Raw genomic sequence first — 26,410 nt, 5'->3', positions numbered from 1 at the left:
TGAGAATTTTAGCTCAAACGTGGATTTGAACTTGATTTATGTATTTTTGGATCAAAATTACCATAAAAAATGATAACTTTATCAATCGAGAGTCACATTGTTTTCCAATTTCTTCTCATTTCTTCTAAAAGATTAAAAAAGACTTAAAACTGTTTTAAATGTCGCTGAATTTCAATTCTGATTCTGGCAATTAGGCCCAAGATTTTTACATTCGATTTTTATCTTATTCATTCAAGCTTACGGCAAAATGTTTCGGGTAAAACTTGTTTGTTAATCGCTAAGGAATGTCATTTTAAATATAACGTTCATTTTGTTCCAATTTTTACACATTTTTTGATTTTACCACCCAACCAGCATACAAATTATAACATGTGATAAGGAACATAGTTCCAAAAAACTTAAACTTCCAGCTACCGCTCTGTCTTTGCTTCAAATGGGCAAACATTCAAATCTAGCGTTAATTTCGAGACACTCTTTATAAATTTTCCAAAATATACATTTTATTTGTCCATGATTAAAATTATTCTCAATATCAATTTACGAATTTACGAAATACAAAACAAACACAAAAAGTTTTTCTTTTAAAATTACACAAATAAAATCGTAAAACAATTAAATTTATTTTAATATCATTTAATTTATGTAGAATTACATATTATATTTTATACTAAATAAATTCAATTAAATTAAATAATAAATTTAACTTAAAATATGATATATTCCACATAACAATCTGACACTCGACACTTCATCAAAAAAGGTTCTACGTTTATCTTATCGCATTTGTTGCTAATGGTGTGTGTGTGATAGTTTAAACGGAAATATGGTCTTTGATTAATTATTTTAAAATAAATATGGTCTTCTTAATTAATTATAAACAATTTATTCAAAGTAACAGCCAGAGTTGAAACAGTATTGAATTTCTTGCATTTGTTTATATATTTCGATAAGTCAACAGGAGTCAGAGGAGGGATTATCGTCGTAAAGCAAAGTAGGCAAATGCCTACACAGGTACGATGATTCAAACTAGAACGAGTGTTGGTGTTTTTAAGCAAACAAAAGTAAAATTATGTTAGAATGGAAAAAATGACAGTCCTTTTAAAAATTTACAGTTTAATTCATAAAATTCCTGCAGAATTAAGGGAAAATTTTAATAAAAATGTACAGCAAAATTTGGAACGGTCTCTCAATAGTCAAAGAATACGAAAAAGACACAAAAAGGATACGGAAGAGAAAGCTCAAAGCAGATGAATCTGCCGAATTATTTATTTCTTCATTATCTAGTCGGGAAATAATCAGAGTAACAGGATATCTAGTCTAATTATGGACATAACTTGAACTTCAAAAGGAGCGAAAATTATACGGCAATTTCCACCGTTTATTCATTTTCATTTTTAAGAAATTTGATTAATCTATACGGCTAGTACCTTGAAAAGCAACGAAATGGTTTTTAATATTTATAGTAGCATCAATTTTTTTAAGCGTTACAAACTTGGGACTAAACTTAGTATACCTTGATATTATTCATATAGAAATCATTTTGGCTGTGTAAATAAAAACTTTTCAGGGTAACTTCTTTCCAAAAAATTCAAAAATCAGGTTTTTACCAATATATGACTTAGATATGTCCTTTTATGGCGGGTTTAGTTGGTTAGTTTAGGATCGAAATATTTCACCTACCTACCAAGTAAGTGGGTTAGAACGTGCGTTAGAAGTTAAAAATTCCATCCCCAATCTAGTCCACTTTTCTTCATATAATATCAAAAATGTTACAATTAAACAATTATACTTAATTTCATCATTTTAATTGGTTTTGTTCGTTTCTTGAATAGAAATATAATAATTTCGTTAATGTAATTTTGATGTTATTTTAAACAATTTTATTTAATTAAACCATAATTTAATTAGATTACTTATTACAATAAAAGTATTGTTGTATCAAATAAACAAAAACACATTGAAACAAGCAGATCATATTTAAATTTAAGTCTATTAAATAAATTAAATAAAAAATAATCATATACAGAGAGTTCAAAACCACAAAAAGATTTATTTTTAAATGATTCTTTTTTATTTGATGTACATGAGAAAACAATTATACTTTGATGAATCATTGATAAACAATCTGATTGTGGTTTTAAATTGACTGAATAATGATAATGATTATACTTCTCAATGGGTTGAATAACGATAAAAAGTTTTCTAAAGAAAGTTTTCACTTAAAAGTTGTTCTCCCGTAAATTCATACTCCAAAAAAAAGGACAATTTTAATTTGTTTTTCCTTAATATTTTACTTTTAAAATGATCATATTTTCTTGGAAATCGACCTGAATTATCCATTTCAATAAAATATTAAATTACCCTAAATAGTTTAATATTATTAAATTTTTTTTTTTATAATTTTGCGATCCTACCAACTATCTTATTTAGGTGGATAAAATCCAGTCATGGAATATGCCTACCTATAGTAGTAATATAATAATTTCATATTTGATTAATATACTCTGATATATATTAGTCTACAGAATGGGACGTAAGTGAATATACAGTGGATGTACCCGGTAAGAAATTTTTACTGATATCACCATGTATCCCAGAGATATTAAACAAAAAAACAGCTAATTTACTTGCAAAATCCAAGTGAAGATTTACCAACGAGATTATCTTTTTTCGGATGCAAAAAAGTACCTTGAAAATGTGTGCAAAGTCATGTGTGCAAAGAAGATTATTCAAGGTCAAAAGTCACTAAAAGATTTTTTTCAAGTTTTCAGTTTTAGCTGTTATATTTGTTCATGAGTAAATTTTACATAAAAATGGTTCTGCACAAAATATCCGTATAGAAGCAATTGTTCTCAAGGTTCGGGACCCAAAACTCACGCACTAAAAACGTATCTAAGAACACTCTCAATTCAATTACCTTTTTCTTTAGAGCCTTCTCTAAACTGAACCGGTTTTGAGAATCGCCGCCTATTTTTAAGTTGTTCCCGGTACGGATCCCTAAACTCAAACACTCCCCATCCATGTACCTTTCAAACAAAACAACAAAAATTTCTCAGACAGACAACACAGCGGTCAAACTTATAACACTCCTTTTTTTAGTTCGGGAGTTAAATATAGCACTTTATATTACTGTATATCTACTTTTTACCCCACTCTGTATACACACATATTGGCTTTACAATCTGATTCTGGATTCTATAATAATAATTGAATATATTATCCATAAATTTATTTAATAAACAGATTTTGTTACAACAATTAAATTTATTGGATCAATATTTCACATTTTAGGTATATTTTAGGTTTATTTTGTAATAAATATAAATAGATAATGTAGATGCGTCTACTTTAGTCAAACCTAAAATTTAATAACGTACCTACCTAAATATAATATCATATTTTATCCATAATGAGCTTCATGATATACAGGATGATTTTTTTAAAAGTTTCCCCCTTATATTTCACAAACGGAATAAATAAGTGAAATTAAACAAAATTTAAAAAGCCCCCGAGAAGTTTTTCGAGTATGGAACCCTAAAATCCCACTTGAAACGTATCTAAGAACACTCTTTATTAAATTATCTTTTTCCTAGAAGCTTTCTCCAAACTGAACCGATTTTGAGGTTGAACATAGCTAGGAACACTTGAAACATAGCTAGGAACAATCCAAATCGGTCCATCTGTTTCCGACAGACAGACAGAGAGGCTCACATAACGGTCGAACTTATAAAACCCCCGTTTTTGGTTCGGTGGTTCCAAAAAAAAAAACCACTAACTTATTGTGCACAAAAAAAAAATGATCACTTACCAGTACAAAATTTCTTCTGCGTATTTTTCGTACTATCCAGAATCGGTAACGTTGTTTCATGAAACAACATCGTTTCATTTGGATCAGAAACTGTATAAATTGTATCTGATGTAACAACACTAAACGTATTATCACCATTAAACATTATCGCATCACTATCGTCATTTATCGATGATGACGGCAATGTTTGTTGACGATGAAAAAAAATTGATTTTTCCGTTACTTCCTCCATACTGGTACTCCGATCATTTTCAATGGAAGTACTATTATTACCATTGTGATTATTATGATTGTTGTTATCGTCGGGGAAACGACATGAGAATTTCACTTGCCAGAATTCTTTGAACCATGGATTACGTAAATTGGTATCGGGACGTAAATTAAAATAGTAATCATCGAAGGAATGTACGTAAGGAGAATGAATTCGAATTGATATACTTCCATGGGCTTCTAATTCTAAATGTTCGGTAACATCGTGACGATCGGCCCAGCCATCACTGTAAAGAATTGAGAAAATCAAGTTAATTTATCTTCAAAAACAAATAAAAGTGGCCATAAACCAGTGAAAAATGGGGATTATACAGAAATACGATCGATTTTTCTAAGAAATGAACACTTAGAAACAAGTGAAAACAAGCAGTTGACTGATTAAATTGTTGAAATACCATGTATAGGTCATGTAAGCAAAGAAAGATAATCACTCTTCTACAGAAAGTAATAAGAGTATTTTTCTTCTCACTTCCTCAGTAACATAGTAATACATAGTAATAAACAAACACATACGTATATGCAAAACTTAAACTTTAATACAATACATGTATATATACTGTATTTTTTCTAACCTAATTAACGCCCTCACGGGTAAACAGTGATGTTTACGAAAAAATGTTTCAATAAAAACTGTTTATTTTTTTATAAGGAACATTTTTTATATTTAAACTTTTGTTCCACCTCTAACGGTTTACAAGATAGATCCTACGGACCCAAAACACAATTTGCCTATGTTTCTACGCTATTTTCACCTTGATATCTCTTTTCACTTTTGAATTATCGTGTTGACAAACGGGAATTAATTAATATTTTTAGCGTTAAAAACTTGGGACTTTAAAACTGCCTACTGGCGCCAAATCGATAATTTCAATTTTGTTTTTGTATTAACTGGCCAAATCCAAAAATAAAAATGTCTGGGTGAGAACGTTATTTATTAAACTGAGAAAATCAAAATCCGAACCTGATTACATTCGTGATGTTTGATGTTTTCATGGGATCAAAAGAATATAAATGTAATGAATTCATAAAAAGACGATAGTTGAAGAAAAAACCAATATCGAAAATCAATAATAAAAAACAATAAATATAGATATTTATAGATATTTCTAAATAAAAAAGAAAACAATATACAAAATTGAAAAACATTGTGTTTAGTAGTCGATTTGAATGTAATGTGTGTGTGTGAAGTGATTTGTATAAACGGATACAAAATAGTAAAAGGAAATGGTTTATGTCGATATCAAATGAAAAGAGAAAATACAACTTGAAATGGCATCCGGTTATAATGCCCTTATAAACCAACCACTAAAACTTTATATCAACATACAAAATATGTACTGATATTCACTGTTTTATTTATAAACCATTTCATATACAGTTATATCAAAAATATTATTCAATCTTTAAAATTTATCATGATTCCATATTAGAAAAAAACTACTGTTTTTGATGCCTACACTGTAGCACTTTAAGCTTGAAGTATCTTAAGTGCCTAAATAATATTTTTTCATCGTAAATATTTTCATTAAAATTTCATTACTTTATGTTTATAAGAACGTTAATATTCAAATCATTTTAAATTTGATTTGTGACTTTTTTATTCTCATAAATAATATGTAAAAGTAACCGTAATGTCAGTCACGTTTTGTTCTGTATAGTATCAGTCACGATTTATTATTCTTATAAAGATTCTAAAAGACTTGATTCTTTTTTTACCATTTCCCAATAATTTATTTTATGTAATTTTTCCCCAGATACAATTTAAAATCATAAATCGTGCATGCAGTAAAAATTTTGTATGTAGTCTCAATTTTTTCTACAGAGGGATAATGTAGAATCAATCATAAAACTGTACTAAAACTTAAAAACCGATAATATAATAGTTTTCATAATATGATGCAAAATAAAACGAATTTTGGGTGGAAATGTAGTGTCAGTCACATATACAATCGCCCAAATAATTTCCCTCAAACAATCTTATTTTTTGCATAAGTATTCAATAGATGGTGTTTTTATTTTCTTTATGGTGTGTATTATTTTGTATTATGACAGCAACGCGTGGTCAGATCAGCTATTTATTATAACACTAACTTTGATTAGTAATCAATCGATGACCCGAATCAAAACGTTTCTTTTCCTTTGTTATTTTTGATTATGTTTGTGGCTATTTCATAATATTTTTTGTATTCCAGTATAACAATTAATATAATATGTATATGACAATTTTCAATTCAATCCTATTTTCAATATATTTTCTATCAATGATTATCGATTACACCGAGCCTACAGTTTTTATCTTGCCATACAAGATCCGGGTTTAAACGGCTCTGAGAAGGATTATGAGTTTTATTACCCCCCGGAAATTACCGAAATAATTTATTTAATCTTGTTTTCAATGCTATTGAATATTTATAAGTATTCAATGCACTATTTACCGCCTGTAATTTCGTGAAGTTCAGAACTCTCAAATAAAAGTTGAAAATAATATGTATATTTACCTTCCAATAAACAATAATCGTCCAGTATAATTTAATCGTTTTGTGGCTTGTAACAATCCACGGACTGTCATTCCCTCACAAAAACATACCACAACCTGGGCGCTTGTATCTTGTACTAAATTCCGAATAACATCATCAAAATCTTCATCGTCTGCATTACTTAAAACTGAATCTTCTTTAGCAATACATACATCTGAACGTTCGGCTAATTCTCGAAATGCCTGAATACCAGCTTGGCCATAATTTTCTGGAACAAAAAAAAAAAACACTCTAATTTTTTTTCTAAATTAATATCTATCCAAACATTGTTAGTTAGTAGTTCCTACAAGGTTCCTCGGTTTTACAAACAGAAGTGACCAGCATTTATTTTCAAAGTTTGTCACAGGAGTGGAGACACTCGATCAGGGTTCGAACATCATCTATATAGTTTTATTTATGAGATTTTAAGTAAATTAGTAATTCGAATACATTTGTTATTCAAATTTTAAATCTTCTTAAAAAGTTTTGTAAAAAGCTTCTTATACTTGTTAAATGCGATAATTACAGCTTAACCTCTTTAAAAACAAATGTATCATTATATATAATGTTTTAAGTTTAAATAAGTTTCTTTTTATTTATCATGGACAACTCGAAAAATAAACCATATATATATATTTCTTGTTTTACGAAACAATCTTTATTTTTTTGACTTTTAATCGACTTTATCATCTGCTTCCTGTGAGATAGCAAACTTAAACAAGTTTCAACTCATAACTGCAACATAGAAAAGTTTCAAGTTGTGTTAGCTGCCGACAAATTTGAGACTAAAGAATGCCATGGAATCTTCTTTTATTCCATTTTGAAAAAGCAAAGAGAAAATTGCTTCATATACAGTGGTTCACTTTGTTTAACTTTAGCGAGTACACTCGGCTAGGATACTCTGCGCAAAAGTGTGAATCAGGTATATTTGAAACTTTCTGTTTCCTTCCGAAAAAAGTTGAGACACTCTGATTCAATAAATACGGAATTGCTTAATATGAAAAATATCTTCGAAAACCATATCCAACCATAAATTGTCATGGGATAAATACGTTCTCTTTTAAACTAGAAATTATATGTTTTTCTTTAAATTTGTCTTGTCTGTAAGGATTTTAAAACAAGATAATATATGATATTAAAGATTGGATCTAGTGTTTTAGATTAAATTTTTAAAATATCAATCTCAACGGAATCAAAAGGATATGGCATTTTATTAGAATTTCTTTTTATTTCATGAAAAAGAAAGTGGATACAATGTGCATATAGACAAAATTTTTATTCAATTTTTCACAGATTTAAGAGATAAAAAATAAAATATCAAATGCTTTTGTTTGAATGGGTTTTTTTTTTTATTAACTCAGATTATATAAAATATTTTAACAATTTTCGGCAATAATCTTTTAGTCCTTTGAACGACTCAACGTATAAAAAAAAGGTTCCAGACAAAATTTGTAGAAAATGCACTTCAAACTTGCACTTGAGCTAAGGGCACTCCCCGTTAAATTAAAATCGGTTCATCCGTTTAGGCGCGACGACGACACAGTCAGACAGACAGGCACACACACATAGCGGTGAAACTTAGAACACATTATTCAGTTTATTTCGTTAGATTCCGAGGTGAAATCCTAAGACAATTTGACTAATTGACTTTATTTTAAAAAGGCAATAGATTGAATAACAAGTTCAAAAATTATCTTTCCAATGTTTGAGATTTCAAATGAGGAATTTGTTTAAAACTAGCTCCCGGAATAATAAATTTTTTCCTAAATTTATTTTTTTATTTCAAACGTAGCTTTTATGAATATTACCAATCAAATGTAACAACTTCTTATAAATATACGTAATTCGAATTATTGGTGTAAATCGAATATCTCTATACTTCGTAACATTATGTATGAAGCGACGAACACCGAATCGGGGGATGAGTATCGGGAGATATAGGTATGTGGTTTATTTTTAAGAAGATGAAGTGAAATTTATTTTTTTATTATGATTATATTATTATTATTATATATTTACTTCACAATATTTTTGTATCCGTTTCCTCTTTTTTACTAAAAATACATAAAAATATGTATCTATGTATGTGGTTTTTTTCTCGATATTTTGTTTTCTCTTCTGATTTTTATTTCCTTATTAAAAGAAATAACTCATGAATGAACATTACTTATAAAGACCTTGAGCCCATAATAAAACTTTCTATGAATCTTTAATAATTTATTTGGTACCAAATAAAAGTAGACCGTGGGACACCACCGGTTTTTTTAAATTATAAATACATACTTCAAACTTCGTGAGTGACTTCCTTTTTACGAGTCTACACAACAAATGAGCATGATTACATCATATTTGAGTTATCTTTCTCAAAAACTGTAGCAGGAAATTTGCCGGACACTCTATGACCACTTGATATCATTAATAATTTTTTAAAACGATGACTCGTCAAAAGGAAGCCACTCACGAAGTTTTCAGTTTGTATTCATCATTTCTAAGTATTCTAACGGTATTTTTAATGAAAAACGAGTTTTTCGATTTTTATAGTTCACGTTCGTTTTTCGTAATTCGATGGCTTTTTCAAGACTACGATTTATATTAAAAGAAATTCATAGTCAATATCGTACCAAGGAAGTCTCAGAACTGCTAGAGGGGTCTAAATATGAAGTGCATTTTCCTAATTTTTGAAACCATTACTACAATTCTACGAATTATGCTGTCTAGGAATTTTTACTATCACAAATTGTAAGCATTAAAAATGCAATCGTCGAAATATGAAAAACGAAAATATTGTAGAGTGTCGTTAATCGAAAACATCCAGTAAAAAATGATATTGTTTGTTTCTATATACATCTAATATGATTCATTGTTATGATTCTAAAACCACAATAGCATCACAATAACACCTGTTAAATACTGTGTGTACAGTCTCGATTAAAAACAAACATTACAGTGCTGCTTTTGAACTTGATATTTCTTCATCAATCCTACAAATGGCTGAGTAAAAGAGTCATAGACATTTTGTTTCATTGTGAGCCCACGGTCTAATATTAAGGTACTATACATAGTATCTATAAATACATTTACTTTAACGTCTTTTATTTACTACTGTTTTCTTGATTCTTTATCGTTCGTTGGCTTGGCGTGCTGCGCGATGTTCGACGGTCGCTTCTTCTCTTACAATTGTTATTTATTTACGTTTCTGTTTAATATCGATAAAAATTCATTACGAATATAAATTTAATTTTAACTCTAACTATATATGTAGCTATTAAGTAACTATTTATGCAAAGTGTTTAACTGTTAGCGCAAGGAAATTATTGATTGCAATCGATATTTGAATTTTTTTTCGTGGATTCTATTTATGCAAGAAATTTTTTATGTACAGAGTGTTTTTTTAAGTTGACATATGCTGGAAACTTAAAAATAAGTATTATTAGAAGAATATGTAGAATAATAACATTAGCAATAGTTATGGCGGACGAATCAATGCATTATGGGCGTCTGACCCATACTGGTTGACGATAGGACAATACTTCTGGTAGATAGCTCTATTCAATACTGTAATATTACTTATGCTTACATAGATAACATGGTATCTGTCTCTATACCACACCAGCATTGTATGGGTATGGAGGTTAGCGGGCCATGCTCGAGCATCGGGCCTCGAAGCAATGGTTCAGAGCACCTAGCCAAATAGACACTTGTACTCTATACCCGCTACGCTTTTCAGTGGCTATTATAACCAACTGATGTACTGAAACCCAGGATCTGCCTAGCGCTGAGTTTCCTAATTTCTTCTGGTTCGACTATGGCCGGACCAAACCATTTCCTTCGCTGCTGTATGAGCACCGGGCAGTAACAGAGAAAGTGGATCGATGTTTCTTCTGAATTTTTTCCGCATCTGTCACACACGGGAGATTGTTTTTTTCCAATCTGATGTTGGAACTTGTTCAGGTTATCATGCCCTGTGAATAACTCTACGATGACTCTAATATCAGCTCTGTTTAGTTTCAAGATCTCCTCGACGCTGTTACCGAGCGAGTTTCCTTCACCCAACAGGCTTTTGGCGATTCGCCCTCCCTCGTAGCTGGTCCATGCCTTTAATTGTTGGTTTTTCAGATTGTAGTAAATGTCAAATTTTTTAGAATTTTTTATATTAATTTTTTGCAAGAACATAATTTTTTGATTTTTTCTTTATTTTTCCCTTTAAAATTCTGTTTTTAATTCGAAATCCTTTAATTTTAAAAGAATTTGTAAATTATACTTACTTATAAGGTAAATTTAACTTATGGGATTGAATACTTATAATATGATGAATAGAATAAATACACTCGAAATATGAAAAGCACATTCGAATAAAGCATGTTTTACTACACGTTTAACTCAAACTAATCATTACTCTCTCTTTTGATTGATTGATTATAATTTTTAATACAAATAAAATATATCTATTGATAAAAATTAGCTAATTGCATTAACTATTACAATATCTACAATATCATCGTATTGTCAGAATAAAAATATCGGATATCCATTCATATTTACAGATATTTTTATATCACAGTTTTTTTTTTCTGTATGAAAGTTCGATTGGAAAAAAGTAATATTCATGAATATATTATATTGTAGTACAAACTAGATATATATTTCCAATTTCCTTTTTTTATCACATATCCCATTCTCATGTCTACGATCCCTTCACGTTTCAATTTTTTTTTTGCTATCGCTCAGATATTATTCAAATAAAATTTATATGATACTTTTTTTTTAATAATAATGCTTTGATATTTAAAATACCTTTGTAATATTATGATATTACATACAAGAATAGTTTAACCGTGTGTTTAAAAAGTCGAAGAGTAAATCTCTCCAACCTGCAATAATGTTTCTATCTTCTTATCGTCTTGACATTGAAGAGGGTCTTAACAGATTAGGAGATAATCTAAAAAACCAACAATTAAAGGCATGGGCCTGCTACGAGAGAGGGCGAATCGCCAAAAGCCTGTTGGTTGAAGGAAACTCGCTCGGTAACAGCGTCGAGGAGATCTTGAAACTAAACAGAGCTGATATTAGAGTCATCATAGAGTTACTCACAGGGCATGATAACCTGAACAAGTTCCAACATCAGATTGGAAAAAGACAATCTCCCGCGTGTGACAGATGCGGAGAAAGTTCTCTGTTACTTCCCGGTGCTCATACAGCAGCGAAAGAAATGGTTTGGTCCGGCCATAGTCGTACCAGAAGAAATTAGGAAACTCAGCGCTAGGCAAATCCTGGGTTTCAGTACATCAGTTGGTTATAATAGCCACTGAAAAGCGTTGCGGGGATAGAGTACAAGGGTGTATTTGGCTAGGTGCTCTAAACCATTGCTTCCAGGTCCGATGCTCGAGCATGGCCAGCTAACCTCCATACACCACCCATACCCATCGTCTTGACATAGGATTTCCAATCCTCTATGCATAATAAGACCAAATATAGATACAAAACTTTACCAGCAAAGGAAAAACTAAATCAGCGAGCTTGCTGGAAATGACTCAAAACTATCCGACATAAGCATCACTAAGCATGTACGATTATACATTTATGAACTATTCTGAAGATCGAGAATGATGCCAAATAGCCACTATGACAGTTATAAGTAGCCTTAAATCTTAAATAGTGGGGTCCTTGAAATGACCAGATTATTAAAAAAGTGTGTGATTTTTGATTAGATAGTTAATTCATATACAATTGAACAGTGTTATTATAAAATACTATGATTTCTTAATACTCATCTGTTTATTCAATACATGCTAAATTCCAGTTTGAGCCTGTTTTTATCAGAAGGGCTAAAATTAGGGATTTAGTTTCTTTTCCAATGACCTCTAAGCGCAATGTACTAGATGAAATCTTAGAGAAGTGCACGGAGACCACTTCAGGAGCTGTCACAGTGAAGAAAGACACACTGAGTCACCTGTCATAGCTTGAATTTTTGTTTTTATCGTTTTTGAATACATAGAAATAAGTCCCCAATTTTTATAGTGGAAACATATTTTTTTAAACAAAACAAAAAAAATTTTTACAACAAGCAACAAATGATGTTTTTAGATATGCAAATAAACATCACTTGCGCGATATAAAGAACAATAAGAGTAGAGAGAAAAAAAAAACGTATAAAATTAAAGTCAAGAATAATGATAACAACACCACATCAGTCACTCTCATGAGAGCAAGTGAAATATGTTAAAGGGTTCAGTACCATTAAGTAAAATACGTTTTATACGATGGCAGTTTGCTGATCTTGCTTTGCCTCGAAGGGTACTAAAAACTGTTTACAATGTTTTTCGGTACACGGTAAGAAATTTATGACGTTTACTATGATACTAGTATGGTATGGAGACAGATACTAAAGTATCTAAGTTAGTATAAGTAAAATTACAGTATTGATTAGGGTTATCCACCAGAAGTATTTTACTTTCGCCAACCAGAGCATTGCATTGACTCGTCCGTCATAACTGTTGCTAATATTGGCATCCCTTCAATTTTCAAATCAGTATGGAACTGAAACCGAAACTAACATAGTGATGTCTACAAAAATTGATCTGCCTAATTAAATTGAATAAATTCTTTGATAAAACCTCGCCTCGGAAAACGATAACCATAAGGCAAATCCGATAAGTTGTTCACGAGATTCATTAGACAGTTTTTCTTATAACAATGCGTGTCCTTCAGAAATCTCTGTTCTAAATCTACCCATTTTTGGGTCAGTTATCTGAGAGAACCTTTGACCAAACGTTGTCCATAAGCTATAACATATACAAATTTTAAATCATTTCAAAGAAATTGTATCTTTTTATAAGTGGTCTTTTATACATTTAAATCATTTTCCAAGTGAAATACTTTAAAAGAAATTTTTCCAAATTTTATGGTTCTTGTTTTTGTGGTACCATACTTATTCTCATAGAGCTATGATTAAGACACAAGAAATACGTGGTGTTATTTATGGTACCTAAAATTACATACATACAACATACGTAAATAATTTATTCAGAAAAAGCAAATATTTTTGTTTAAGTTAAACATACAGAATGTTTGGGAAAAATAAACAAAAGTATAAATTAAGAGGAAAATAGAAATTATCAAAACCATATCTGTCAAGCCAAGCTTCCATAATTAGAGAGTCTCATACATATATGAGATGATAAATTTTCATTAATGCCAAATATTTGCCATGGACTTCCAGAATTCAATCTTTAAAGGAGTAATCACGACATAGGAAATAAGAATGTTGGGAATCGGGTATTTGCATGAAATTTATTTTTCGAATGTCTTAACATATTATAAAATAAACTATAAGCGAAGTGGTAAATTGTGAAATAGAAATTAAAATTGGCCAAGAAATATGGATGATACAAGCATTTTAAAGACAGGTAATAAACAGAGACATCCGATAAGTACAATGACGTCAGAGTGTCTATCAGTCATATGATATAGCATAGCTACATATGGTATAACATAGCTACTCCATGATAAATTCTATTTTGCTAGAATGAGATAAAAACAAACCTTTATCAATAATTCCCAAGAATGTTAAATTTCTAGCACGATTTTTTCTCGAACGCTCAGTAAATATTATGCGAAAATATTTGTATGAATGTATAATAATAAAAAAATAATAATAATTCCCCCCACTCTTCAACTCTTATCTATGTTTTGTTTTAAGATTGTAAACAACTAGAACAACAACAAAAAAAACCGTAAAAACAATTGAGGAAAATCTTTCTTTTTTTTACGTTTTTATTGTTTAGTCTTTTGTTTTCTACTGCACTTGATTGTTTTATTCGGTATATACCTCTCTACCGGATTGTATTTTATTTTATGTATGTGTGTCGGTTGTCGGTATGAACCGAATAACTGAATGTCTTCTTATTATTATTGAAAATATGTTTTTTGTTAATTTAAATTTTTATTTTGGTTTTTTTTTACAGTGTACTTACGATATAATTTATTTTATTTATTTCATTGGAAAAACTTTTCTAATTCTAATTCAAGTTATACTTAGAAAATCAATGCTCCTTAAAAAAGCCTAGTGCTACTAGGTATCAAAATTATTATTATACTTTAACCCCGATAATATTAGAATGATATTGCATTCTTGAGGGCAATAAATTTGGTGAACTTAATTAAAGAGAATTGAAAAAAATACACTCGAACCCGGACTTCTTGGATTCTTGTCAAGCGCCCATTATCAATTATCTTTTAAACCAAAATTGGATGCATAGGTTCCGAGATATTGTCAGAAAACCTCAACAAGAGCGATTTTTCGAATCGATTTCGGGCAATTTTCTAGAAAATATTTATCTAATAGCCAAATGAACTAAATTTTTGTGACTTTTGGATCTAATTACTAAAACAATTCAATAATGACATTTAATACACACAAATGATAAATAAATTATATCAGAAGTAACAAATAATTAGAATTTATTATATTCAGAAAATATTGAAAAATGGTAAGAAATAAAAAAAAAATAGAATTAATCTACAATTCATATTTTTTCATTTAATTTTTCAGTTTTTTTTATTTTAAATAAATAAATCTTTTGTCTTAAATTTATTTCATGTCGCTTTTAATTAAATTTTTAAGTGTCTTATACATTTTTTATTTTCGTGAATAAGTTCGAATAGAATGAGTTATTACAGTGAATGAATAGAGAAGCACTAGAAGAATACTCTTAGCTCTCAAATCATTCACGAAAAAAATTTCTTTTAATTCGGGATATTTAGTTACGTCCATATACATAAAATGGTATATAGTAGATATACAGAGGATTTGTGTTCTCGTGTTCATTTACTTTTCCTTATAGAGAAATGTTAATATCTTTGGATTCCTCTTTCAAACGGCATAGAAAATTTTAATTACATGGCAAGCTTGAAATACGAAATGGTATATTAAAAAAATAGATTCAATTTAGATCAAAAACTGTCTCCAATCCCAATTATCGGAGCACTCCTGGTTCCGATAACTGGGTCCCATTATCGAGACACGATTGAAAAACATAAACCTACTGAATTGCACAGGGTTTTCTACGATTTGTATTTTCTACACGAAACCAGTTTAACTAATTTTGATATCAAGCAAAGAGACTTTTAAAACAGGGAGATAAATTTTGAAACAGACATAAAGACAAAAAATTACAGCATGAGCCTGTGCATACTGGTTATGTGGCAGGTCTAAAACAAGATTTTTGTATTATTTATTTTAAATTAAATGCAAAAAAAAAGCCATAATAGTTTCGTTTTTTCCTAGAATCTTTGTCCTTTTATACAGAGAAACTTGTAAGGAAAAAATTTCTTTAGATGCAAATATTTAAAAGAAATATGAACAGTCTCAACAAAAATATTATACTACATTTGATATTATATTCATCATCATTTTTAAGGGTTCTTCTTTCAAATATTTATTTAAATAAATTTTCTTCTGAAAGAAAAATCTTGTCTTTCTGCTCTTTAAAATGACATAAATGTCCTCAATTTTCTAAAAAGACAGAGTAAATAGAAATTTAATTTACTCTAATTTTCATTGAAGATATTTCTTTCTTAAAATATTTCATTTCTGAACATTAATTAAATCTAATTTGTTGCGACAGCGGGAATCGAACCCGCTACTCTTAGCATACCGCGGACGGAATTGGTTACGCCTTAACCAACTGAGCTAATAGAGCGACTATAATCGAATAACTTGTACGAAAAATGAAAAATATGTCCCAAAAATAGTAGGTTTCAAAAAAAAATCATTCAAATTCGATAAAATTTGGCCGAAATATCAAAAAAATTGATTTTTTGAACTTTATGAAAATTCAAAAACCATTACGTTTTTGTATTTTATGAAAAAAAGTATCCGATATTTGGGTACACCCTCCCTACCTTGGGGCCACTTTACTGTAGGTATGTATTATCAACAAAATAAAATCAAATTCTATTTTAATTAAGTTAATTTATTATATACTTTTATTTATTTATCCGATCGTTGTTTATTAATGTTTATATTTTGTAAATAAATTATTTACAAGACGTTTTATTGACAAAATGATAAATTATTTTTACAATGGTATTATGTTTATGTCCAAACGTTGAGCTTCTACGATTCCCAGTAGCTTTGTAAGCTGTAAAAGCTATTAGAAGCATTTATTTCTTGTTTAATTGAATACATATTTCAATACAATTAATAATTTATGTAATCGATATTTTCTTGTATCGGAATGTTTTTAAATGCTATAAATTCTTCATTTAGTCCAAACTCCCATAGCAGTAACGCAAAAACCCGAGCTATAAGAGTTGTAGGTATATTCTAGGATATACCACGTAATTTCGAAGTAAAAATTCTTGAAAAACTAAAAATGCAATATTCGATTTTAAGATAAATGTGATTTCAATATCTTACAAAATTTGCTTAGCTAACGCTGCTTCTGCGTTACGAATTTTTATAATTAGCTTTGTCCTAATTAATGTATTTATCCCTTAATAATGTTAAAACCAGCAGCTATAAATTATTTTGTCTGTAATAATCAAGTTGGATGAGATGGAGATTATTTTCTCTCTACAACCCTAATTATAGTCGATTTCGTTTTTGTTTTCGATGATAGTCAAACATTAGAGAATTGTTTTAAAATAATTACACAAATAAACACAGAAAAAGATGCTGAATTAACAAGTAAATAAACAATCGATAACCTATCAATATAATTACCGTTTTCAAGGAAGAGAAAGTAGGGAGTCAATATAATGGAAAATAAATATAAGTTAAACAGTATATTCGGAATTTCAAAAGTATCTTAAATACTAAACATTATTCATTAAATAAACATTTATTGTAATTTAGATTGAAATATTTGAAATAAATTATGGTGTTTAAGGGTGTAAGATCACGTAACCGGAAAGGGTATCAATATTTGAAACCAAAGTATTTGGTATTTATTCACTTGTAAAAATAAGGCAGTTGTCAAGTGAATTTAGTGCAATTTTCGAATTTTTCTAGTCACTTTTTGTCTAAATATGGTTTGAAGCTAATTTAAACCCGGGAAAAACAATGGTGACGATTAAAAATCGATCTGATATACGGTTCTTAAGATATCAACCCCACAGGACTCAAATTCGAAAAATTTAACGTTCGTATATTTCAAAAAGTTGCCGTTGTTCGATGAAATGAATGCAATTTATGCAATTAATGGGCCAAAATTACCCTAGAATATAATTTATATTCAAATTGAGGACCAACAATTTTTCCAAATTTTTCACATTTTTCTAAATTTTTTGTAACACCTCTTGAAACTTACCATCAGTGTTAACAGCTGAAACATATGTCCAATTGAATCGTTTCACAACATCGACCATTACTTGCGCTTGATAATAATCGGATGGGACCACACGTAAAAAATAATTAAAACGACTTTTATCACTTAGATCTTTGGACGTAGTTGAATATCCAACTTGTGGTATATGAAATAATTGTAATAAATTTTGTACTTGTAGTGCAACCGACGATGATCCTGGACCAATTACACCAATTAATGGTCGAACTTGTCGTTTTTCATTATTTGTATCCAGTGAATCTGGATTACCATTGCTGGTACCATCCTGTAAAACACAAAAAAATCTATATTGTAAATGTAAAAGTAGGGATGTTTGTTTGTTTGTTTGTTTTTTTTACTCTTCACGCTCTCACCAAAAAACTATCGAATGGATTTGAATGAAACTGTACAATAATATAGCTCATAGATCAGAATAACACATGGGCTATAATTTTTTATAAAGATATATTTAAAAAAAAATTAAATTAAAAATTAAATGCGAACATGATATTGATTGCTATTTATTGATATGAATATTATAGCTGCGGTGTCCGAGTGGTTAAGGAGATGGACTTGAAATCCATTGGGTTCTACCCGCACAGGTTCGAATCCTGTCCGCAGCGATAAGTTTTTATTTTATTTTATAGATCTAAAAACAAATTAACTTTTTTCACATTATCAATTCGATATTTTAAAGGAATTTTTCGCCATTGTATCCAGATTTTAAATTTGATCTCGAATAATTTTCTTGTAAAGTTTGAAGAACTTGGGCGATATAAATTTTGTATATATATATGATGTAATTTACAAGTCTAACCATTTTAAACAATAATGTATTTTTCATTGAAAATTTTCCAGTTAAAAAAATAGATTAAATCAAATGAGAAAAGTTAATCTAGCGAATTAATTAAATTATTTATAGTCTAGGAACTGCATTCATTCTAATCGATTAGTAGAACCATGAAATTTCTGCACAAACGTTCCTTAAATTTCTGTGTACAATAAGAGATAATTATTGGAAATTCATCCCTTAAATCCTAAGGGACGAAAATGACGGTTGGAAAGCTTGAATGAAACATGGTTTGAGACAAAATTTTACTTTATAAAACTTCATGATAATATAACTGAAAGTTACACAGCGAATCGAGTGGGTAACTGCTAATAAAATATATATTATTGATATGTAACTTACAAAATCCTTTTAGAATATTTCGTAAAAACTATTGAAGGGAATAAATATGAAACATTTGTTGACATGTAAATTTAATTTCCTCTTTTTTTCAATAAAAAAAATTTAAATAAATATATATCTATACATTTTTAAATAATAAATAGAAGACATCATTCACTTATTTTATGTTATAAAAATCATTTGAACATAAAATTATGCTTCAAAAATTATTTCACTGTATCGAATTTATGTATTTTTCAACCTCCATATACATAAGCCATGTTATTCTATGAAAGAAAGATAAAATTATTAATCTTGAACATGTCCACCTTCCAGGATTGCTTACTCTAAATCGGACTGTAGATTTAAAAGGGTGTGTCTCAAATATCTCCACATGAAACTTCCCCAATCAATTAACGTGAAAATGGTATTTCTACTACAAAGTTCTTGTTTACAAGAGAGGGATTTATTTTTTAAATAGAGTAATCCAAAAATAATCTGAATGTTCCATCGAATTTTAGTTTAGCACTTCGACTAAAGCCAGTTAAAACGTGTTCAAAACTTTTTTAATACATAGAAGTTATATACTTTAGAATTATTTAGCACGAAAAATATGTATAATATATATTTTGTTATTAAATCTTTTCCACTTCAAAAACATCGAATCAACTATTTACAAAATATATTTATAGTAAGTTAGTTCAATATTATGTGTAGCTTATATGCGGTGTGTACACTACGATACAATTAAAATGAATTACCTCATAAATTTAAGATAAGAGGATATTATTATTATTTTCGAAAATGCAGTAACGTGCTTCCCACATTTGATATAACGTCTAATATAATCGAACAAATTTCATAAAAAAAGAAAAATATGACCAAAAATTAGTGGGTTTCAAAAAAAATTCATTCAAATACGGTAAAATTTAGCCAAAATATCCAAAAAATTGATTTTTTGAACTTTGTGACGTCATAAAATCCAAAAAATTGCATTTTGCTCTACCACACGCAAATTTTATCCAATTTGGATGGATCAAGAATGGAATCCTACTAATTTTGGGTCGTACTTTTCATATATTTGGTCAAATTTAGCGTTTTTTCAATAAATTTTGAAAATTCAGTATCATGGTTTCCACATTTGATATAACGGCTAGTATAAACAAACAACTTCCACAAAAAATGAAAAATATGACCCAAAATTAGTGAGTTTCAAAAAAAAATTCATTCAAAAACGATAAATTTTGGCCAAAATATCAAAATAAAAGATTTTTTGAACTTTATGACGTCATAAAGTTCAAAATATTTCATTTTGCTCTACCACACGCAAATTTTATCCAATTCGGATCAAGCAAATATGTAGTCCCACTAATTTTTCTAATAACTTTTCAAATATTTGGTCAAATTTAACGTATCTTCTGTTATTTTGAAAATGCAGTATTTTAAGTTCCGCATTTGATATAAAGAACTTAATTTTCGCAACTTTTTATGTACAGTCTCCTCTCAATTCTTTATTGAACCGTGATTCAGTTTTGTATCCAGTCAGTGTACATTCGTGATATATCGTATCGAGATTATATTTTTATAGGTTTTATACTCAGACACACTTTTTATTTTTACGACCTTTTCAATTTTTATGTATATTTTATCATGATAAAAATATTATTTTATAATAATAATATGGAGAAAAATCTAATTTTTCATTAATGGAGAGAAGTCTGCTTTCTCATGGTATCCAAATATACTCTTTATTCTTTCCGAAAGTATTCAAAGTGAATTTGAATTCACACATTATAATAAATATTCTATTTGACCCTTTTAAACCCACAAAAATTGAGTTTTAATATTAATAAAAAAACACAGAAACCTTTTTATGTGTTGATGTAAGGTTTTATGTACTCACACAAATTGACAATGTTCGATCAAAAAAAAGTTTATTTTAAATCTAAGTATTCAAAGTAATGGGTTGTATAAAATACTCGCAATCTACACGGTAAAATATGCATGGCGTTTTTCACAATGCTGATACGATATAGGGATAGATATTCAAAAAGTATCTGATAATACTTTTTATAATATTGCCGTAAAATCCATAACTATGGCGTTATTTACGTTGATGTATATGGTATAAAACCTTTAGCACCCCTTACACTAGTAAATAGTAAGTTGAACTCGATAGAATGATTTTGAGTCTCATACTACATTGTAGATGTCGCAATGCTACTTGTTTTTCCCGCTATGACTTTTGGAGCGTTTATCAATACGCATGATTGAAGTACGATCATATTTAGTATAGGTGTAAACGCTATGGTTGTTGTCACCCTGCTCGCCACTCTATTACTCTATACCTATTTTGTTTTTTTAATAAATATCGCTGGTGTGCTTTAGTAGTATCAGTGACATTACAATACTATTCTCCAGAAGTATTGAGAATATCACTCGTCAGTATAGTCCTGGCACCCATACTGACCACAGTTCATGCACCCTATCTGTTGCTCATGTTCCAATATATCAAAATTAAATTTGACAAAAATAGGTACTCACCGGATTATTATCATTAACGGGACACGTATCCAAACCGCCTTCACCCCGTGCCGCTGAATTCGGTGATATTGAATCGCGAATCAATTCAATCGATTGTTGTAACGCCACTGGTGCATACCAACATGAATCACGTATTTCCACACCCAACGTAATATTTGGTAATATCCTTGGATCTTTATTAATAATATCCAACGTTTGGAAAGTCACTTCAACACGTTGTATACCATACATTTCACGCACTTCACCACACTTTAAAATATTACCGGAGTCTTGTGATTGCGCTGTACGCTTTTGTTTTGGTTGATGATGTATTGAATATAACGCACCAAAGATAAAATCACCGGGTAATAATGCTGAACCACGTTCTTCGATATTATTATTGGTGTTGATTAATGAATTATGGGCATTGTTTATTACTACGGAGATTGTAAATGTTAAGATTATTTTATTTAACGAACACATAATTGGTGTCTTTTTTTTGGAGTTTTTTCCTCGGATTAAATTTCTCACATTCTTTTAAAAAAAGTGTTTTAAATCGCGATTTATTTGATTATTTCATTCAAAATCATTGCGGTTTATTTTTTTAAAGTTATTTTCACAATTTCTATGGTCACTGGTAGTTGTTAGGAGCATATTTGATTGTTCCCAATTTGTTGAAAATTGCAGTGATTTTTCTGTCTCATCACGTTTTCAATCTAAAAATAAAAAAAGAGAAAAAAGATTAAATTGTATAAAAATTACGCTAAATATTCAACCATGTTAATGGCATACAAAATGACAATAAAAATTTGCAAGCTATATCAGAGAACACAAAAATTTAGAAGGATGATTATTTGCCTGGAAATTCTTTCCAGAGGTACATAACTCAGAAACTTTGCACACAATTTCGAATTTACTTCAAAGAAACTTATTTAATCAAGAAAATTTTGGCCACAAATTCTAAGGATCATACTCATCACAGACAGCTTTTTTTACAAATATCAAATACATATTTTAACTATAAATTATCATATTTATGAGAGTTAAACATAAATTATCATTTTTGTCAATAAACTTAGTCGAAAATATTCGACTCTATATCAGTATGAGTGTGCTGATTAAGGATTCGATTTATTTAGGGTAAAATATATAAAAGGATACACAATGGACCTAATTAAGATGTTGATTTATACGTAAAGTTTTCCTTTGATTATTTACAAATTTTTTGTGTGAAATATTAGGAAATGTAGATTTATTAACATATTTATAAAATAATACTTGATTTTTGCATTATCCAAAAAGTTTGATATTTTGTTAACTTAAAAACGATTATAAAGTTTTCGTTTTCATCTCAAAAAATTGTAATCGAAAAATATGGTTTTTATGGATATCAAAGAATTAATAAGACTCATATCCAAATCGATCCAGTGGGTTGGATTAATTTTATTGATGAACTTCGAAAAGAGTTTTCCAATTTATCTAAATTTTATCATTAGATTTCATTCGGGTTCAATGAATTCAATTTGATACATAATTATTCTTTTTTGATAAGAAATTAACGATATTTTCAAACAAAATTCATTTTTTCTTTAATATATTCGTTTTAATCCAAGTTAATCTCAGAGACATGATTATTAATAATAATATTATCACGTTCATAAACAATCTATTTGCAATCGGAAATATTTATATTTATAACAGTAAGTTATTGTAATGCAAGTGAAATTTAATAATACGATTTATTCCTTGTAAACCTTTTTTTGGAAAAGTTGGTTCGACTGTTTAGGGGCTACGATGCCACTGAGAAATACACAAACGCACAGATAAACACTTTAAACTCATAACACTCCTTCTTAAATCAATATCAAATTGAAGGTCAAGGTCATCATCAGATGAAAAGGATACTTAGAGAGCTATCATTTTTTGGGATAAATTTTGGGAAATATTTTAATTGAAATATTTGAGTTGATTTTGTTCTTTTAAGCTATTGTTTTGAATTACCTAATTATTTTACCATTTCACTTTTCGAAATGAATTGAGCCAGGTTTAATTGACCATTAATTTCCATAGTAATTAGTATTGATATGTTAAAATTATATGTCATAATTCGTTTTTTCGGGTACGGAATCCTAAGCTCTTGAAACATAGCCAAGAACACTTTCTCTTAAAATACTTTTCAAATGAAACCAAAAAAATTAAAATCGGTCCATCCGCTTAGGCGCTACGATGTCACAAACAGACGCAAACACTTTTGATTTTATTTCGGGGGTTAAAAATAATTCACCATACTTGAAGCGATAAAATCTTAATCAAATAAGTCCCGATGGAGTTATCCTTGACCAAAACATACAAAATCATTTTATAACAAAATTGAACACGAGTTTTCTTTAAACAAATATGAGCAAAAAAAATATGTAAATATTTTCTTTAGTTATTAAGTATTTATAAGCTCCATGATACATAAATGTATGAGCATGATGTACGGATGAACTGACCCCAATTGAACGTTGTTTTACCACACACACCGTTTTGAATAATTTATAACAAAACATATAATCTCACAACATAAAATAAATATTGACATTTTGATTGATTTGAATAAATATTATACATTTAGAAAAAAAAACAAACTCAATTGATTCCTCCTTTTCGTTTGCTTTTTAATTATATCTCACTCGCCTAAATTAATTTAATCGAAAAATAATTGGTATTTTGGGTAAAATAACTCACTTTAATCTTTGGGTTTGGTTAGTTTAGGCTTGTTATTAATTGTATCAATAATTATTACCTACCATGAACCCTAAAATATCGAAATAAAAAAAGCAATCATTTACCAAATAAAATTGTTACCAAATTGATGCTTTGACATACAAACGCACAATTCTTGCATTACTAGATAGGGTTGTTACCTCTCCAGATTTTATTGGGAGACTCTAGAAATTGATTAGTCCTTCTATCAAGTCTCTATTTTATTCGTCGCTTTCTCATTATTGTATCGCCAAATAAATTTCCTTTTTGTAATTTTCCTAGTGGAATTTCGACTAATATTCCCAAAACTGTATCCTTAATAATTTTCTAGGTATATTAGAAAGGAAAATGCACTTTATTTGATTGCTGAAGGAATATTTTTTTTAAATGATTCCAGAAATTGATCTCCCTTCGAATGAAATTTTGGACAATATCTTTATAAACTATGCAACCAATCGTTAAGGGAACCGTATTTTATGTGTTTTTAGTCGAAATTTAATGAATTTTTATCGAAATTGGAAACAAAACTTTCTCGATTTATCGAAATTGGACTAAAACTCCTTGTAAATAGTCTTCATACAAGATTTATTTTTCTTTAAATTAGGTCACTAATATTATTAATTGAGGGACTAAACAACTAATTAAAACAAAAATAAAAATTTTCTCTTAAATTGATTGGCAATCAATTTATAATTTTTTTTTTAATAAAAATAAACCCAAATCATTTTCTTCATTTTGTATAATGATAATAATCATTTTCCCAGTTCTTTATATTTGTTTTTTTTTTCTGTAAATACAGGATGTACGAAAAAAATGTATACAAATCTAAGAACCGATTTTAGCTTTCCTTACCCAATAACAATTAGAAAATAGGTGATATTCTTCAAACTGAGTAGATTTCCTTTGAAACATAATTAAGAACACTCGATCAAACTACCCCTTCAAACAATGATGAGACCTGGGACTTCTTTTAATTAAATACTATAAATAGCTTTATAAAACAAAAAGGTTGTGTAACTGGATAAATACTAATTGTGCTTTTTTTTCAATATAGCCTACAGCGTTTTTCCATTTATAGCATCTTAAAATACTAAAGCTATGACTTATCAAATTGTGTATTTTTTGTTCTGAAACTTTCTGTATTTTATATACAGTTTTTTTTTTATAATAATAATCTATCCTAATTATTTGTAGTAATTAATCATTCCGAACATATTCTATGTCTTTCTACATCCTCTTATATATGTATACATCCTCATATTAGTAGTCAGTAGTCCTGTTTTATCCCAAATTGTATGGGGATAAATTGTATAATAAATTTATATATAATAAACCAGTGGTCATTTAACTGTGGTGTTTATCTTAATTAACGATTAACACAGATTAAACGAATCCTTTTTTTTCTCCCAGAGGTTTTACGTTTATTCGTTTTGGAAAATTGTTCATGGTACGAATGTCACCGTGACAGGTAACAATAAGCCAAGCTTAAAATCCCTTATTTTTTGTCATCTATTTTCAGCAGCTAATGGCCTGAGCCACTTTTTGTTCCGGTTTTGGAAACAGCCACGGTTTTCTATGATAGATCCGAGGAAAACAATAGGTATAAGGATAACATGTGGTAAAAGATAAGACTTCCTTTCCTAGGTCTTGTAAAATTGAGATCCTATAAATAGAAAACGAATTTTTCGATATTCATGTGCAAACATCAGAAAGTTTTCCTCATTTTAGACTAAAATACAGCCAAATAAAATTGAAGGACCACTGATTTCATAACTAATGTTTTTTAAATAATAATTAGCTGAAATCGTTGAATGAATTTAAAACAGTTCATCCACACAAAAAAACTATAAAATATTTTAAACATGCGTCATGTTGTTGTTTTTTTTTGTTGTACAATGTTTTTGTTTTTCAAAACAAACAAACAAACTAACAAACAAGGCTGTAAAATACATACAAAGAGAAGAAAATAATGAAAGAAAATGGGTTCGTTCATACATATAATAAACATACAAACAGTAAAAAATAAACAGATGAACGCGTGCGAACA

At 29.0% G+C, this 26,410-nt stretch overlaps 1 protein-coding gene and 1 non-coding gene across 2 annotated transcripts in view; one reads left to right on the top strand and one right to left on the bottom strand.

The window, feature by feature from the left end:
* LOC123300298 (metabotropic glutamate receptor 5-like) overlaps positions 1-22,098 on the bottom strand; it is a 142,632-nt gene extending 120,534 nt beyond the window's left edge. Inside the window, exons 1-6 of the mRNA XM_044882851.1 lie at positions 21,633-22,098; positions 21,551-21,557; positions 17,907-18,196; positions 6,577-6,823; positions 4,097-4,305; positions 2,534-2,561 (exon numbers count right to left, since the gene is read on the bottom strand). Of these exons, the coding sequence (XP_044738786.1) occupies positions 2,534-2,561; positions 4,097-4,305; positions 6,577-6,823; positions 17,907-18,196; positions 21,551-21,557; positions 21,633-22,098 (1,247 nt within the window). The remainder of the gene's footprint in view (positions 1-2,533; positions 2,562-4,096; positions 4,306-6,576; positions 6,824-17,906; positions 18,197-21,550; positions 21,558-21,632) is intronic.
* Positions 18,463-18,544, top strand: Trnas-uga. The gene has a single exon. It is a non-coding gene; the product is annotated as a tRNA-Ser (tRNA).
* Positions 22,099-26,410: the final 4,312 nt, after the last annotated feature.

This window comes from Chrysoperla carnea, chromosome 5, assembly GCF_905475395.1.
Source record: "Chrysoperla carnea chromosome 5, inChrCarn1.1, whole genome shotgun sequence".
NCBI classification, from domain to species: Eukaryota; Metazoa; Arthropoda; class Insecta; order Neuroptera; family Chrysopidae; genus Chrysoperla; species Chrysoperla carnea.
This window is presented reverse-complemented; position numbering and strand designations above follow the sequence as displayed.